General features: G+C 37.9%; 1 protein-coding gene across 6 annotated transcripts in view; it reads left to right on the top strand.

The window, feature by feature from the left end:
* GPHN (gephyrin) overlaps positions 1–14,688 on the top strand; it is a gene marked incomplete at both ends in the record, with an annotated part of 292,255 nt that overhangs the window by 258,050 nt on the left and 19,517 nt on the right. For all 6 annotated transcript variants that reach the window (XM_080346039.1, XM_080346043.1, XM_080346040.1 and 3 more), the window contains 3 exons: positions 4,548–4,606; positions 4,833–4,986; positions 6,929–7,050. In XM_080346039.1, the coding sequence (XP_080202165.1) occupies positions 4,548–4,606; positions 4,833–4,986; positions 6,929–7,050 (335 nt within the window). The remainder of the gene's footprint in view (positions 1–4,547; positions 4,607–4,832; positions 4,987–6,928; positions 7,051–14,688) is intronic.

Below are 14,688 nucleotides of genomic sequence, written 5' to 3' on the forward strand. Positions count from 1 at the left end.
GAGATGACTTGGGTTAATTTGAACTATGTTATAAAGATGGTTCTGTATTATCAGAATTGGTCTCATTTCAGCGAAGGTGAATTTGGTGGATTTTAAACAATATGTCCTATGTACATAGCTTACAATAAATGCATATAATTAGAATAAGGGTTTTTATCATGTAACAGGGGAAGTAGGTGCCCCCCAGGTTTTTTAATCCGTGACTAAGTGTATTCAATAGACCTATATGCTCCTGTAAAATGAGAAAATTACTGAACTTAAGACCTCTGAAAACCAGGAAATGAATAAGGTTCATATTCCTCCAGAACATAATTTTAACTGTGTTTAATTTGAACAGATTTTCCAGCATATCTGTCATGGAGGCACCCCGAGGTTAGTTTAAGGGACAAGAGGGTAAACTGGTGAGAAACAGGGTTTTAGCACTCCAAAAGTGACTTAAGTACAGGTTCAGATATCAGTTGAGGAAAATTACTAAGGGGCAGCAACTAATACAACAGGAGGTCCACAGTGTCCATACACATGACTTCACCAGAAATAATGCCGGAGCCGCCCCTGAGTCCAGGAAGAGCACACACTTGCCTGATACAGTGTGGGATTATTTTAAAGAGATACACGTACTCGTATTGAGTACAGGAAGTGTACACTCGCGATTCTGCGAGGGTAAATTTATAGTACACTCGCAATCCTGCAAGGAGAAATATACATGCAAATGTGCACTGAATATTACACATGTCCACGGAAAGTATAAATACACGTGCAATTGTGCACGGAAAGTAGATACAGTCGCAATCCAATTTTACTTACACACGTGGCAGCAAGGCAAGCGCAGTCTCAGTCCCGGGGAGGGGTTGCCCGTGGCTCCTGGCGGCAGTGGCTCAGCTCGTAACTCCAAGAGATAGTGCGTAAGCCGCACCTCTCAATGAGAGTCCCGTTTTTTTTTTATAGGCTGATCAGATCTGACTGTGGGCATTCCAGAAGCTTCTCTGCACCCCCACCCTGGCTGTGGGTGCCCCTGAAGCCTCCAAACGTCCCCCAGACTGGCCGCGGGCGCCCAGCGGCTCCTGGTGCCTTGGCACTCCCTTCTCCTAACGGCCCTGGCCAGGGTGCTCTGGGGCCAAACAGAAGAAGCTGTTAGCCTCAAACAGCAGAGAGAGTGAGATGTGTCTACTCCTTCCATATCGAAGGAAGGAAGGGGAGAGAGGGAGGTTTGCATTCTGCCACAATATCTATCAGTCTTATTCGTGCACTACCTTACACATGCTGCAAAATACCACAGAAGAGATATGAGTACTGTGATACTAATTCTGTACTCACCGTTTTCTTAACACAGTAAAATGTGGTTTTTGATGAAGCACAAGAGTTATCTGTAGACAATTGTATCCCTAACAGTCCATCTAAGACTTCCTAAATATTATCCTCTCTTTCTTTGTGTTCAGAGAATTCCTTCTGAATCATTACCTTCACTTACCCAGCTGTGATTTCAGGACACTATCGTCATGTTTTCCATCATCTGACAGATTTTAAGGCAAGAAGATACATCTCTTATTGACACAACATCCCAGTTCAGTTTTGGAATGAAGTGAGTGCGTGGTTCTCTGCTCACATCAGCCTTTGCTCCTCTGCTGCTGTTCCAACAAGCTGTTCCACTTCACTGTAGCTCTAAGCCAGCATTGCGACCACAGCTGGGGCGTAAGCAGATGAATTCTGGCGTTCAAAGCTGATGAAGACAGTGAAAGCTGAAACATACTCTCATCCTTTCTCATGCCTTATTACTGTAAATGCATAGATTTTTACATCGGATGATGTCAGCAAGCTGTTTAGGCTGGCGTTCTTCCTAACAGAGAATTTATGGAGTCAGTCCTGCTTTGAGGTTACAGATGTGTATGTGTAGATTATATCTTCCCATAAAATACACCATTGCCTTCATTGCTTGTTAATCATTCCATTAGCCTTGATGAGCAAGTTTTCTGTGGCCACTGCCCACCTCATCATGACAGGACTATCATTGCAGAGCAAAATACATGATAACCTGTTATTTTCTACTTCTCTGGATGACTGTCTTCTTGGATTCCACGTTTCTGTGCGTGTTTTCTTCTGCATATGAGAACAGGTTATCTGGCTATGTGCTTAAACTCTGAATTTTTTAGCAAATGGTCAGCCACCTTCAGCTTCTTTTCGTGCCTTTAAGTCTGAGGTAAAACTCTTCAGTTTCTACTTGTCCTTGAATATGCTACTCTTCTAATCTTGTACATAAATAATTGTTACAGTTTAAGTAATGTGTTACTTTCCTCTCTTTTTTCATGCCTGGGTGGCTACATATTTCAAGAATATTTTTCTTTTTAATGTTAAGAACTCCTTAGGGCTGGGATTTAACTGAAATGAAATCTCTACCATCTGAAAAATGTTCTTCTGAAAAGCCAGACAGTAGTTTTAAAAGGAATTTCTTGAGCTCTAGTTGTGGTAGCAGTACTTAAATATCATAGCAAGCATTCTCCAAATGACTGTAGAAGTCACAGGACTGAAAGGAATTGCATCTATCCAGCAGGCAGAAAAATTCTCATCGACTCTCCAAATGCAGTCATTGAGAAACTGATCTGTGCAAAACCATGTCTATGCCCTTTTCATTTTGAGTCTTTATGTCACCTTGTGGGGAAAAAGGAGGCCAATGTGATCAATCAAAGCAAAGATGGAGCATCAGTATATCAGTATCGATGCTGGCTGTTTACAACCATCAGAGTAAACCACTCATAGTTCAAAATATATTATTATAGAGCAAGAAGAATGCTGCCTGATATACACCAAATGGAAGATGTTCTCAGCATAATGCCATAGCTCCCTGCAAGCCACCTCTAGCCACCTTGAATTATCTTGTATTCTTAAAGTGTTCTGGGAGGTCCATCGGTTACGTAAATAGCAATCTCCTCACATCACCACTTCATCCCCAGCCACACTTTCGCCAGTGATTTTCAAGCCCGGGATTACTAAATTACTCAAAGGTCTTCATAGTCCAGGAGTCCAAACAGGACCTTTGCTATTACTCAGGTGTATCGTTGGCACTCCTCTTGATTCCATAGAAACTTCCTAGCTATCTTTAAATGTTTTCAAAGATACAAAAGGTTCAAATCTTTATATGCGGCAACCATCCCCAGAGTGTCATAAAAAGAAAACAATTCTTAGCTTAACCATTGCCCCAGATTTTCATCACAAGCCTGAAGTGTCTTTTACAGCTTCAGATGGAGATAAGGGAAATAAAAGGACATCCTGAGCATCAACACAGCCATTTTAGGCACTAGCAGCGAAAAATAGTCTCTTCTCCTGTACAAGAGGAGCAGGTATAAAAGAAACAGAACTTGCATTAACAGCATATTTTGAAAATACTGTGATAAAGTAAGAAAACAGTTTTTTCAGGGTTGATGTTTTTGTTCTTCATTTCCTGTTTTCCAAGGGTTTAAATATATTATTTAAATTTATTTTCAATTATTTATAAAATGTATTTATTTTAGACATTTATTTGTAATTTTTATTTATTTATTTTTCACAGAGGCAAACAGAATCACAATCTGTATCAACACATTCATTAAGTTTAACTTTGGCGCCTTTAATTTAATGCAGTTCGTCTGAACTCAGCAAATTCAGTCCGAATCACCTTTTGGAAAAGAGACAAGTCCCAGTGTCCTATACACACTCTAGTTCCTGTAAAAATTCCAAATGATAATGACATGCCTTGTTTGTCTTGTAATATTAGTGTCTGATTTGAGGTACTTAAAATATGAGGTACTACATGGTAATATAAGCACAAAATCTTTTCCAATCTCAGTGTAGATTTAGTGCTAGTGACAGACTGGCACTATCTCAGTGTAGGTCATATGCCATTTTTTGGCATTGAATGAATTTCCAAAGCATCGTAATTCAGAAGTAAACACAAATATTAAAGTAGGCATGAGACTTTTCAGGCCACTGTCTCTTGTTCACAGTAAATAAATATGATGAATAAGCCTCATTCTGTTTTGTAGAAAGCTCTCAAGTAGGAGTTTCCACTACAGGAATCTACATTAAAAAACCCTGAAAAAGTTAGAGCATATAGCTTCTTCCCACCTTTCTGCAGAAGTAGTGGCATATTGTCTGGCAGACTACTGATCTTTTTGAAATGCCATCCTTGAAATTGTTCAAGCAGATCAAGTTGGCTGAGAGGAGTAGAAGGAATCCACTCAGTATACCAGACCTACAAACAAACACAGGATGTAACATAGGAAAGATATATAAGCAGAAGGATCATTTAAAAAAGGAAGGTAAAACGATGTATTTATTCTGTGCTGGTTCTTCCCTGGTGACTTCATGAAAGAGATACTTTCTTATAAAGGTCTTCAGGTTTAGCACACATTGTGTTACAATCTTGACACACACACCAGGAGAACAGTGATGATGCTTAAACCCTAAGGTCTCAGTGCAATGAGTACTGTCAGCTGCGTAGACTTCTGAGAACTTCAAACTGATTAATCTTTCTTGAATAGCCCAGCTGACCATATTTGATCTTTTTGTTTTTGTAGGGCACTGAAGAACTAGAGGTTCGAATCCTGGTGCAGGCTCGACCAGGCCAAGATATCAGGTCTGTAAACAACTAACTTCATAAATAGTAAAATATCTCTGTAAGGAATAGAAGGGCTGATAATTTTTATAGTTGTTGTTTGACTATAAGTAGTACTGACATTTTGACAAGCTGAGTAATGAACATCCCTGGACACTCCTTACCTGGAGCAGGACCAATCAAGGAAAGATACTTTCAAGCCCATTCTGATTTTATTTTCTTTTTTCTTCTGTGCTATGATTTTCAGACCCATAGGACATGACATTAAAAGAGGTGAATGTGTGCTGGCTAAAGGAACCCACATGGGTCCATCTGAGATTGGTCTCTTAGCAACTGTTGGAGTAACTGAAGTAGAAGTTAACAAGTTTCCAGTGGTTGCAGTCATGTCAACAGGGAATGAGGTAAGAAAAGTATGTTTAAAATCAAGGTCCGAATTACTATATCTTCTTTGGGACAGGTATAGTGTTTTGGATAGTGACTTCCACTCTGTTCCCAAGTAGAATCACTTTCTGAGCTGCAGCTCATACTGACATGAGGTTCTTTGTGAGTGATCGGCTCTTCGTGTTTACTCCCTCGAAGGCTCTCTCACAAGTCTCACACACTGTCTTAGCCAAAATTTTGGTAATGTATCCAACCACGTGCCAGCTGCTTTCCTCCTGTCAGCAAGGGAGTACCTGAGGGGTACTGAAGGGTGTAATTCATGCTGTCAGTCATGACTAGAAGAGTAATTTCTTTTGAGCAGCACTCCTCTGTAGCTGTAGTGGAAATGGCAGATAACCTGTCTCCGAAAGCTGAATAGTCTTAGCAAATACCTTGCTGCAGTATTGTGCCTTAATATTTTTTTAATTAGTAGCACATGTTGAAATCCAGACAATTTCCTGTTGGTAGAACTCCAGACCAGCTTGCTAATTGTTTTGTCTTAACTACATCAGAAAAAGCACGTTCAAGATTAACTTAATTTACTAATTTTACATATGCTGGCCAGCAACTAAACACCCACACAGCTGCTCGTTCATTCCTTCCCGCAGCAGGACAGAGAGACCAGAGAGACTAGGAAGAGCAAAAGCAAAAGAATGTGTGGGTTGAGATAAAGTCAGTTTGAAATTTAAAGACAGTTTGACCTATAATTATGACTGTCCTTTGACACAAACTTTTTAAAGTCCAGACACAAACATAAACCCAATAGCTGTCTTTTCACACAGCTTGAATATGTCAAATTTTGAAAGATTTTGAAAACTTCTAATATGTTTAATTTTGTCATCTGGTGGAGTCCTTACAACTTCCACAACCCCAGTGAAGGTTACTGGGTACTGTGGGTGGCTGAGGCCAGCCTCGCTGGGACCAAATCTTGCCAGACTGCGTAACACAGAGAGGGTCTGTCATGCAAGAAACATGCCGCTAACCGAAGAACAAATCTAAAGAGCTACAAGGATTATAGGTCATGATTTTCTAAATAGTGTTTTCCATGTGACTGAATGTTCTTGTTTATCATTAAAGGGTCTCTTACTGATGTGGGCACTCTCAATGGCATCATGTGTTCAAAAAGATCCTGCAGAGTGGGTTTCTTAATCAGCCTGGGAAACCTTCACAGAAATAGAGCTGCTAGCCAAAGCATCAAAATTTAGCCATACTCCCTTTTTCATTATTCTTATCTGACTACCTAACACTGTTGCTGCAATTTTGACAGATACATTCTTCTTACCTCCTGTCAATATTGTGTTATCCTTCTGTGTCCTATGAAAGTATTCCTCATACATGTAGAATATATGTTTACATATGTATGTTTTGTGGTTTAACTTCCAAAATATGTAACACATGTAAAGCAATTGCCATGATACTATCTTGAAAGAAAGCTTTTCCTCTAGAATGGTAATTGCTATAAGAACCCAGCTTGAAGTTTCTAGTATTCCAAAATAGGTTGATGTATTTAAAAAACATCTTTACTGGTAAGCAGACAATGAACTTCAAAATTTCTTTTAACACTTTCAGTCTGGTTAGCAACATCGATGAAGTTCCTTTAAAAGCATTTAAATAGAAGCAATAACTTGGAAACATAAAGTTTGTGTTCTGATTTCTAATGTTTGAGATTAGAAGCCAGGTTCTGATAAGGAGAAAGAAGGTTTTGCAGACATGAACCAATAGAAACAATCTAAGCAATGTGGAGGATTGGACTAAGCAAGCACATTATATATCTTATTAATTCAAATTCACTAAATTACTTTACACATATTTATGATAGGTGTCTAAGAGTATCCTGTCCAGTCCAAAGAACAAACTTCTCACTTGAGTAAAGGCACAGTATTCCAAGGAGACTGACTGGGGGGGGTGTTTCTGGTTTTATAGCTACTGAATCCTGAAGATGACCTCTTGCCAGGAAAGATTCGGGACAGTAACCGTTCAACTCTCCTAGCTACAATCCAAGAACATGGCTATCCAACAATCAACTTGGGAATTGTGGGAGATAAGTAAGTACGACGTGTTAGTAAAGATGTCACTTCATATTCATGCGGTGCACTTTATGGCATCCATGGAGAAAAATAAATACCAGAGAAAATGTCACTCATTTCAGGCGTCTCAGGGTTGTGACAGGGCACATCTTGGAGAAGATATTTTACCCTTTTTATTAGAGAAATAAATAAGTCTATTCTTATATTAAGAGGAATCATTTGATAATTTTTTTATTGAATGGTGTTTATCTTGTTTTGCCTTCTGTTTCATGAAACATCTGTTACTGCTGCAAATTGAATTTATTGCTGCAGCGTTATCACAAGCATTATATTTAATACATATAAGAGGAGCCAATTCTACAGCAACTATAATTTTTTGTGATCCATTAAAGGGAGAAGGAAAGTTTCTCTCAGAGTTTATTTTCCATGCCAAAATTAATTTAAAGTATAAAATTTTGTCATATTCTGAGTAACTGTCTTTTGGGGAAGGCCTCACTGCTGGAAGTTGCTCAACATTTCCAGAAATACATCAAATAATTTAAAAGAATCAATTTATTTTTCCTTTACTGTTCTCTCTACTTTGATTGCCACAGAGCAGTACCCTGTGATCAGCCTTTCTTTTCATGTGACAGTGATTGCTCCTTGTTTCCCAGTGGCAGTGAAGTCTCATCTCCTGTTGAGAGCTCTAGGATAAGTGATTGAATTGTTCAGTCTTTTGTCCTTTGCAAGATGGTGCAATGGCTATCACCCATGGCTTGAGTTTCTCAGCGTAACATATTTCCTCAGTTTATAGAGCCCCAAAAGCTTTGAACCAGTTTTCATGTTTCTCATTTTGCATATCAAACTGACAGATTTGGTTTAGTAGGAAGTTGTTTGGGTTTACCTCCACCTGTTTGAGAAGAAGGGTATTCCTTGTGAGTAGGTAAAAGTGAGGCCAGTTCAGAAGGAAAAAAAACCCAGCACCTACATTTCACATTGATGGATGACAAAATTCCCGAGCAAGGAGATAAGGTTACTGCTAGGGAATAAGGGAATAGCTAATTTCAAAACCAGTCTTCCCCAGTGCAGGATTGAATAGAAAACACCACTAGCTTGACAGAAATTATGTGAATGGACCAACCACTGTGTGGTCTTGTGATATGTGAAGCAACCTGGCTGCTGGCTCCAGGAAATGCAGTTGTACTGGAAGTGTTCATACTGGGAATGTGACATAGCAAGTGCTGTGCTTGTTGTGATCTTGGGGAAAGCAAACCCTTCTGGATACTGTCACTGCATCCAGGCACCATTTTGGTTTCTCTGGACTGGCAAACCTCCATGGCTGTTCCAGATAAAAATGAGTATCTAAAACCTCCTGCCTGTGAATGCTGCCAATTTCAGGTGGAGATTTCTTGCAAACAGAGTCTAAACTCATGAGGTTGTTCTTTCCAGAAATGGTAACTAAATGTTCTGCATCTCTAGAGTGCTTCCTTATATTATAAGGACCTTTTTAGTCTTCAAAACACAGTTAGTGAAATTCTCAAATAAAAGTATTATAACCAGGATCAGGTTCTGTTACAGATTTAGAAAAAGGCCGTTAATGCTGGTCAGCTACTGAGAGTCACCCCTACATAAAAGAAGGGTTGACAAAGTTTTTCTTCAACAAAATATTGAAATATTGAAGGTGGAACTTTTTGCCATCTGCCTGACCAAAAGCTACTGTGGCTGTCTTCAATGTTGCTGTCAACATCAACATACATACTGTCATTAGCAATGGAAAAGATGCTTTCCCTAGAACAGCTTTCTGATAGCCCTCTGGCAAAAGAAGAATCTAAAGTTTGTTCTTTATGGCCTTGTCCTAACCAAATAGGTATAGTCTCAAATATGTTTTAAAGTCAACACCACCAAATGAACAGTTTAACTTATGCCACTGTGCAAAACTATAGCTGTGCGCTCCATTGCCTTCAGGAATTTTTGCTATAACCCCCTAGGCAGGGAATGTCTGTGAAGATAAGTAAAAGCTCTCAGTAATAAATAGCAAACATTTTTAGTGAGATTTAAGGACCAAGAGATTTTATTTTACTTTTCTATACTTTTTACAAATATCTTTTGTAATCCTTTTTTACTTGTTGAATGCTAGCTGAAAACCAGACAGCAGACATATATATCAGCCAAAGGCAGACAAGTGTCTGCAGCTTTCCTTTCAGTTACGAGAGAGGCTGATACTTTTGAATCCTCCCTATTAAAATGTTCTCTATGTCTTGAGGTAGTATTACCTTAGCTAAGGTAGTAAGAGTTCTATTTAAACTTTCAGTTTCATGCTTGGGGAGTCAGTTCTCCAGAGGTAGTTACTTTAGCTCATAGAATAGAAATAATGAGCCTCCAATTGTGGAGTGATTTTGTACTTTGCAGTAACTTTTGAAAGAATCATTTGGTACTGTTGACTTCGCCAAGAATCCTCCCCACCTGATACCAGGACTCTGTTTTATCAAGTCTTCTGCTGTTCCCCTCACACTCATATGCCAAATCCATATATTGACAACAAAATGCATCCGCAGTTGTTTCAGTGAAAGGGAAAATCTGAATATGTAAATTAGTTTGATAATAAGTATGGTATTCTTTCATTATGTGATGAAGCTACTAAGAGAACATTGCCCGTATGGATATTTCAGTATATATCTTTTGGACTACTATGATTGATTTGATGTAATACCGTGGCACTTGAACAAATGTAAGAGTCTTACCAGAGAGATCAGTTTTGGTGTTTTAGTTAGCATGGTTAGAGAAAAGATTGATAAGCCGTCAGTGTCTGGTTTATGGTTTACTGAAGTTAAACCATAGATTATGTGTGTTTGTGTGTGCTCCTGTATATGTGCCATTTATTTTGTGTGTATAATATGTATCTAGACAGCGACAAAGAGAAAGATTTTATATGCCTGCAGTACCTATAGATGTAGTAAAAATATTGGCAAGCAGTACTTTTCAGAAGGGAAAATTTAAAACTTGTAATTTTTTTCTTTGAAGGTATCACTGTGACGTAGTTCTTCCTTCCCATATTTCACAGTTTGGCTTTATATTCCTTTTTTTCTATTTCTTCCTGTTTACACATTTTACACTGAGTAAATTCTACTGCATTTTACTGGGAATGTCACTTGCTGCTTACCATAAGCATTGTCTGGAGTTTGAGAGAGCCGCTAATAGGGAGCACAGCTGAGTATCACTATTGCTGTAACAGGTCAGGTTTTTTAACAAGCATGGAAATTTTGTCAGTCACATATACAGAGCTAGGGTGCAAGCGTGAAAATTGCTTTAGAGTAGTATTTGCAAAGACAAACTTAAGTAAACATTCCTATATTTCATTTCAGCATATGAATCACTTAGTGGTGTTTAGGTAAGAAAATAGCTTGTCCAGCCACTTCAGAGCCCAGGACCATGATACACATAAATATGTTCCAACAGAGAATATGAAAGGATGGGGAAGCACATGGAATGTCTGTGGGTGGGTGGCTGCAGAGTAATTAGGAGCATTTTTAAAATGCCTTTGTATATTAGTCATATGCGAAGTTGCGTTTTGAACTGGTCACTCAGGTCTCAGCTTAGAAACCAATATTTTATTTCTTTTTGGAGCATTTTAACAATGTCTGGGATTGTCATTGTCTCTCTTCTTATAAATTGTATATAGGACTCAATATTCAAAACGAAAAACAAGTCCAAAACACATAGATAAAATCTGCAATTAAAATCCTAGAAGCAAGCAACAGGGGAAAAGAAAAAACCTAGAAAATGTGATATAGCCAAAGTTATGGCTGGCTAGAAGTCAAGATTTTCTCTGTGTTCTTAGCACATAAAAACCAAGCTGTTTGAAAAGCACACATATCTGGGTGGAAATGGAAGATATTCCATCCCCAGAACCACTCCAAACACAAGAAGCAAATGCAAAACCAAAAAAAGGAAGAAGCCTTCTGATGTTCTTACTGTTGTGTCTTATATCTTTGTCTCAGTCACAGAATCACTTGCTAAAAATTGCAAACACAACTGGCCAGTTAAAACTGGTATTCCAATGTACTTTTGAGTGTTGTCTCATACAACAAGACCATGTTAAAAAGGTTTCTAATTTCATTTCCTTTTCTTCTAGTCTATGAAATTATTTGGTTCTTTGGAAACCAGTGATAAAAACAAGAGTCACTTCTCTAATCTGTAGAACCCTAGTAACTTAATTTATTGGGATATTTTTGTGTCTGGTTATTTCATTTGTGTTGTTCTTTGTATCTACTGTTTATTTAAAGCTGTAAAGTTTAGCCCTGGCAAAATCTGTTATGGCGCGAGCCTCTGTTTTAGAAAGCCAACTTCTCTTTTGACAGTTTTTCTTCTATGACTCCCTTACTAAACTTCCTAAAGAACTTTGATCATGTATGTAATGGGTTCAGTTTCCTCTGTTTTTGCGTTTGTTTACATGAGTGCATTTTCCCCTTCTCTGGATTCTTTTTCCTGTATTCTCATTCCTTTATCATTTTTCTTAGAGACATATATAACACTAGCTGCTGCCAGCTGCATTTTGATTTATGAACCTGTGATTTCACTATGGAGAAAGAACTTCTCCTTAGGAGAAAAGTTTAGGAAATTCACATTACCTACTTTAAAAATGTATTGGAATACTCATAAAATCACCAGCTTATGAGAGCTTTTCTGCATTAGAAATCATTAGTTTCTCATTTACATAGCTCTCTTTTTTGGCATAGTGTTCGACATAGAGCTCTTAAGTGACAGGTGAATCCATTAAAAATCACCCTTGCTGTTTTGACAGCATTGCTGTATGATATCCTTAAAATAAAGGCCTAGAAAGAGTCCCTTCATATTTCAAAGGGATACTAAGATCTCATTCAGGGATTTAGTCTGCTTGAATTTTATGTTTGCCATTCAAAAAGAGGTTTAAATCTTTTGTACTTGTGTGGGTTGCATGTAATTACAGTATTATAATTCAGTTTGGAGTGGAGGGAAAAAAACAGGGAAACTGCTCTAACTCTCGAATTTCTCATGCAGTATCAACTTGACATGTATGATCATATGAGTTAGAATATGAGTTATAGGCAGAATTCAGCCACTGAATCCTGGCCTCTCCCTGCACCAGTTCAGTGTCCAGCTTGGGGGCAATCAAATATACTGTGAACAGAATTAGTAGTACTAGTATCATTTTACAAAAGACTGCAAGAAAAGGCTTGTTAGAGAAAAGGCCTTAAATCCAATGTCACAATATTAGTTTTTGCTAAAGTGACTTCAGTTCTAGATCTGCTCAAAGAACGATGGTGTTATAAAGTGTGATCATAGCCCAATGAATCCAGAGACACTGGGTGATGGTTTGAAGGGGATTCAGATATGAAGGTCCTCTCTCTTATTGTGCCCTGTCAAGAATATTCTTCTTTTCAAGCAGAACTGTTTACTATCAGTCACAACTTTTTATTATCATTAGGGCAAACTTCAGATTAGTTGTTGTGTGTGACAAGTCATCTCATCTAATACATGTATTCAGAGAACACGAAGAAACATCTGAGCCAAAACAGAGGTAAAAAAAAAAAAACTTGTGAAAAGGGGATCCTTGCTCGTCCAGGGGATCTACTGTACCAGTAGGAAACTACAGAGTGTGACAGGTAATAAAATTTCATGCTGTAGAGGTGAAGGGTGCAAAGCTAATGCACAACAGTGTGTCATTCTGACAGTTGTCCTCAACACGAACATGGGCTTCTTCCTGAATTAGCGTTGATAGAATCACAGTGCAGTGGTAGAACATGACACTAAACAGCAAATAATAAAGAGGACAGAATACTATGAAAATCCGCCTATGTTTGAAAACACAAGGAATCTGTAGCTGTATTTGTTGGAGGAAAATAAAAACTACTGTAAGTCTATTATTGAGGCATATGTTAACATTTAAAAAATACTTGGGCACATAAGTTCTGCTTACAAGAGAGCTTCAGGAGCCAAAATATCATTCATTTAAATTACTTTCAACCTCCTTAATATCAGCATCATATATAGGAATTTGGGTTCCTAAGTCACTGAGAAAGTATTGAGGCTTGAAATTTTATCATTTATACCCTAGAAGAAAATAATTAGAACTAATGGAGGCTGTAGATACAGAAATATGTAAGAAGTGGTGAATGTTGAAGATGGGTCACTGTGTCAGTGATAAGAATCACTTCTAAAACTGGTTATTAGTATATTATTAATACAGCCAAGTACAAATTGATATCTATAGGACTAAAGAATGTAAGGATGAAGGATTATATCCTGAGAAGTAAAGATTTAGGTGAAGATTTAAGAATCATACCAAGCAATCTGCTAAGTACAAGTTGTAGCATATATATAAAGAACTAAGTCTCCTGTAAAAGTAGAAGGTTATTTTTGACCTTACCTTTGTATTCCCTGGACAAGAAGAAAATAGTATATTGTACAGAATTCAGAGGAGAACCATTAAATTTTTAAGTGGTTGAAAGAGGGACCATATACTCCAACAGTATCAGAACTCAGGCTGTTTAGTTCAACAAAGGTATTCTTACAAGGTGAGTTGATTACATTCCAATAATACCCAGCCACATGGAGAATAAACTTCGGATAAAGTTTCTATTTCAGCAGCAATGGCTAGATATTAAAGTTAGACTAATTCAGACTGTAGATAAAGCATAATTTTGACAGTAAATAATTAGGAAACTATATTCATTTCAAAGCAAGATTGAATCTTTATTTAAATGTTTTCTACAGTTCAAACAGAATCATGTTCAGGGACATTCCCAGACTATATTAAATACCAAATCAGACAAAAGTATTAAAATTATTTCTCCTTGTCACAAAGTTCTTAATTCTTACTTCAGAGAATTAGATTAATTTTCATATTACACTAAAGGACAATATGTAGTAGAAGCATAAACTCGGAAGACCAGTACCAGCAAAAGTAACACAGCATCAGTGATCTCTAAAGACAAAATGCAAGTCAGAGCTTTGGCTATTTTAGTATGTGATGCTCAAATGAATTTAAAACTTTCTAGAAATTTTGACAAGATGCTTTTGATTTCCTTACCTCTGTGTAATTAATTGTGCTGTTCAGAAACATCTGTAGTTTCAGTCTGCCTTCTTGGAGAAGAACATTGTGAGAGTCAATGTACTCTTAGAGTTTAGCACCTTGTTGCAAAAAGTTCTCGATTTTTGAGACTGCTGTCTGTAATGTTGATGAGTAAACTAGAAACTGGGATCACTTATAAAATCTGAAGTCTTTTTTTTATGCCACTTCCTGACACAGTGACCCTCTTTTGAGAAACAAAGACTGACTTGGCTCTTTGGTAAAGAACAAATGAGGAACTTGAAGCCATTTTAGGAAATGGCAACCTTGGGAAAACTGTCAGAAAGAAATGGACATCCAGATTTCTAACCTGAATAGTTTTAATATATTTCTATGACTTCCAAACAACATTAATATGCTTCTAATGTGACAGACTCTTTCTGTGATGACCTGTGAGGAGAAACCAGGTGTGGATTTATAAGGTGATAAGGAGGATTTTAGATTTCATGTTAGCAGTGTCGGTGTGTAACAAGCTCACAAGAGCACAGGCGGACAGGTCCAGTCTTCTCCTCCCATTCTGCAGTCAGAGGGGATCTGTGTGTGCCCAGAAGTGATTGCCTGCAGCTGCC

This window comes from Nesoenas mayeri (genome assembly GCF_963082525.1).
Source record: "Nesoenas mayeri genome assembly, chromosome: 5".
NCBI lineage: Eukaryota > Metazoa > Chordata > Aves > Columbiformes > Columbidae > Nesoenas > Nesoenas mayeri.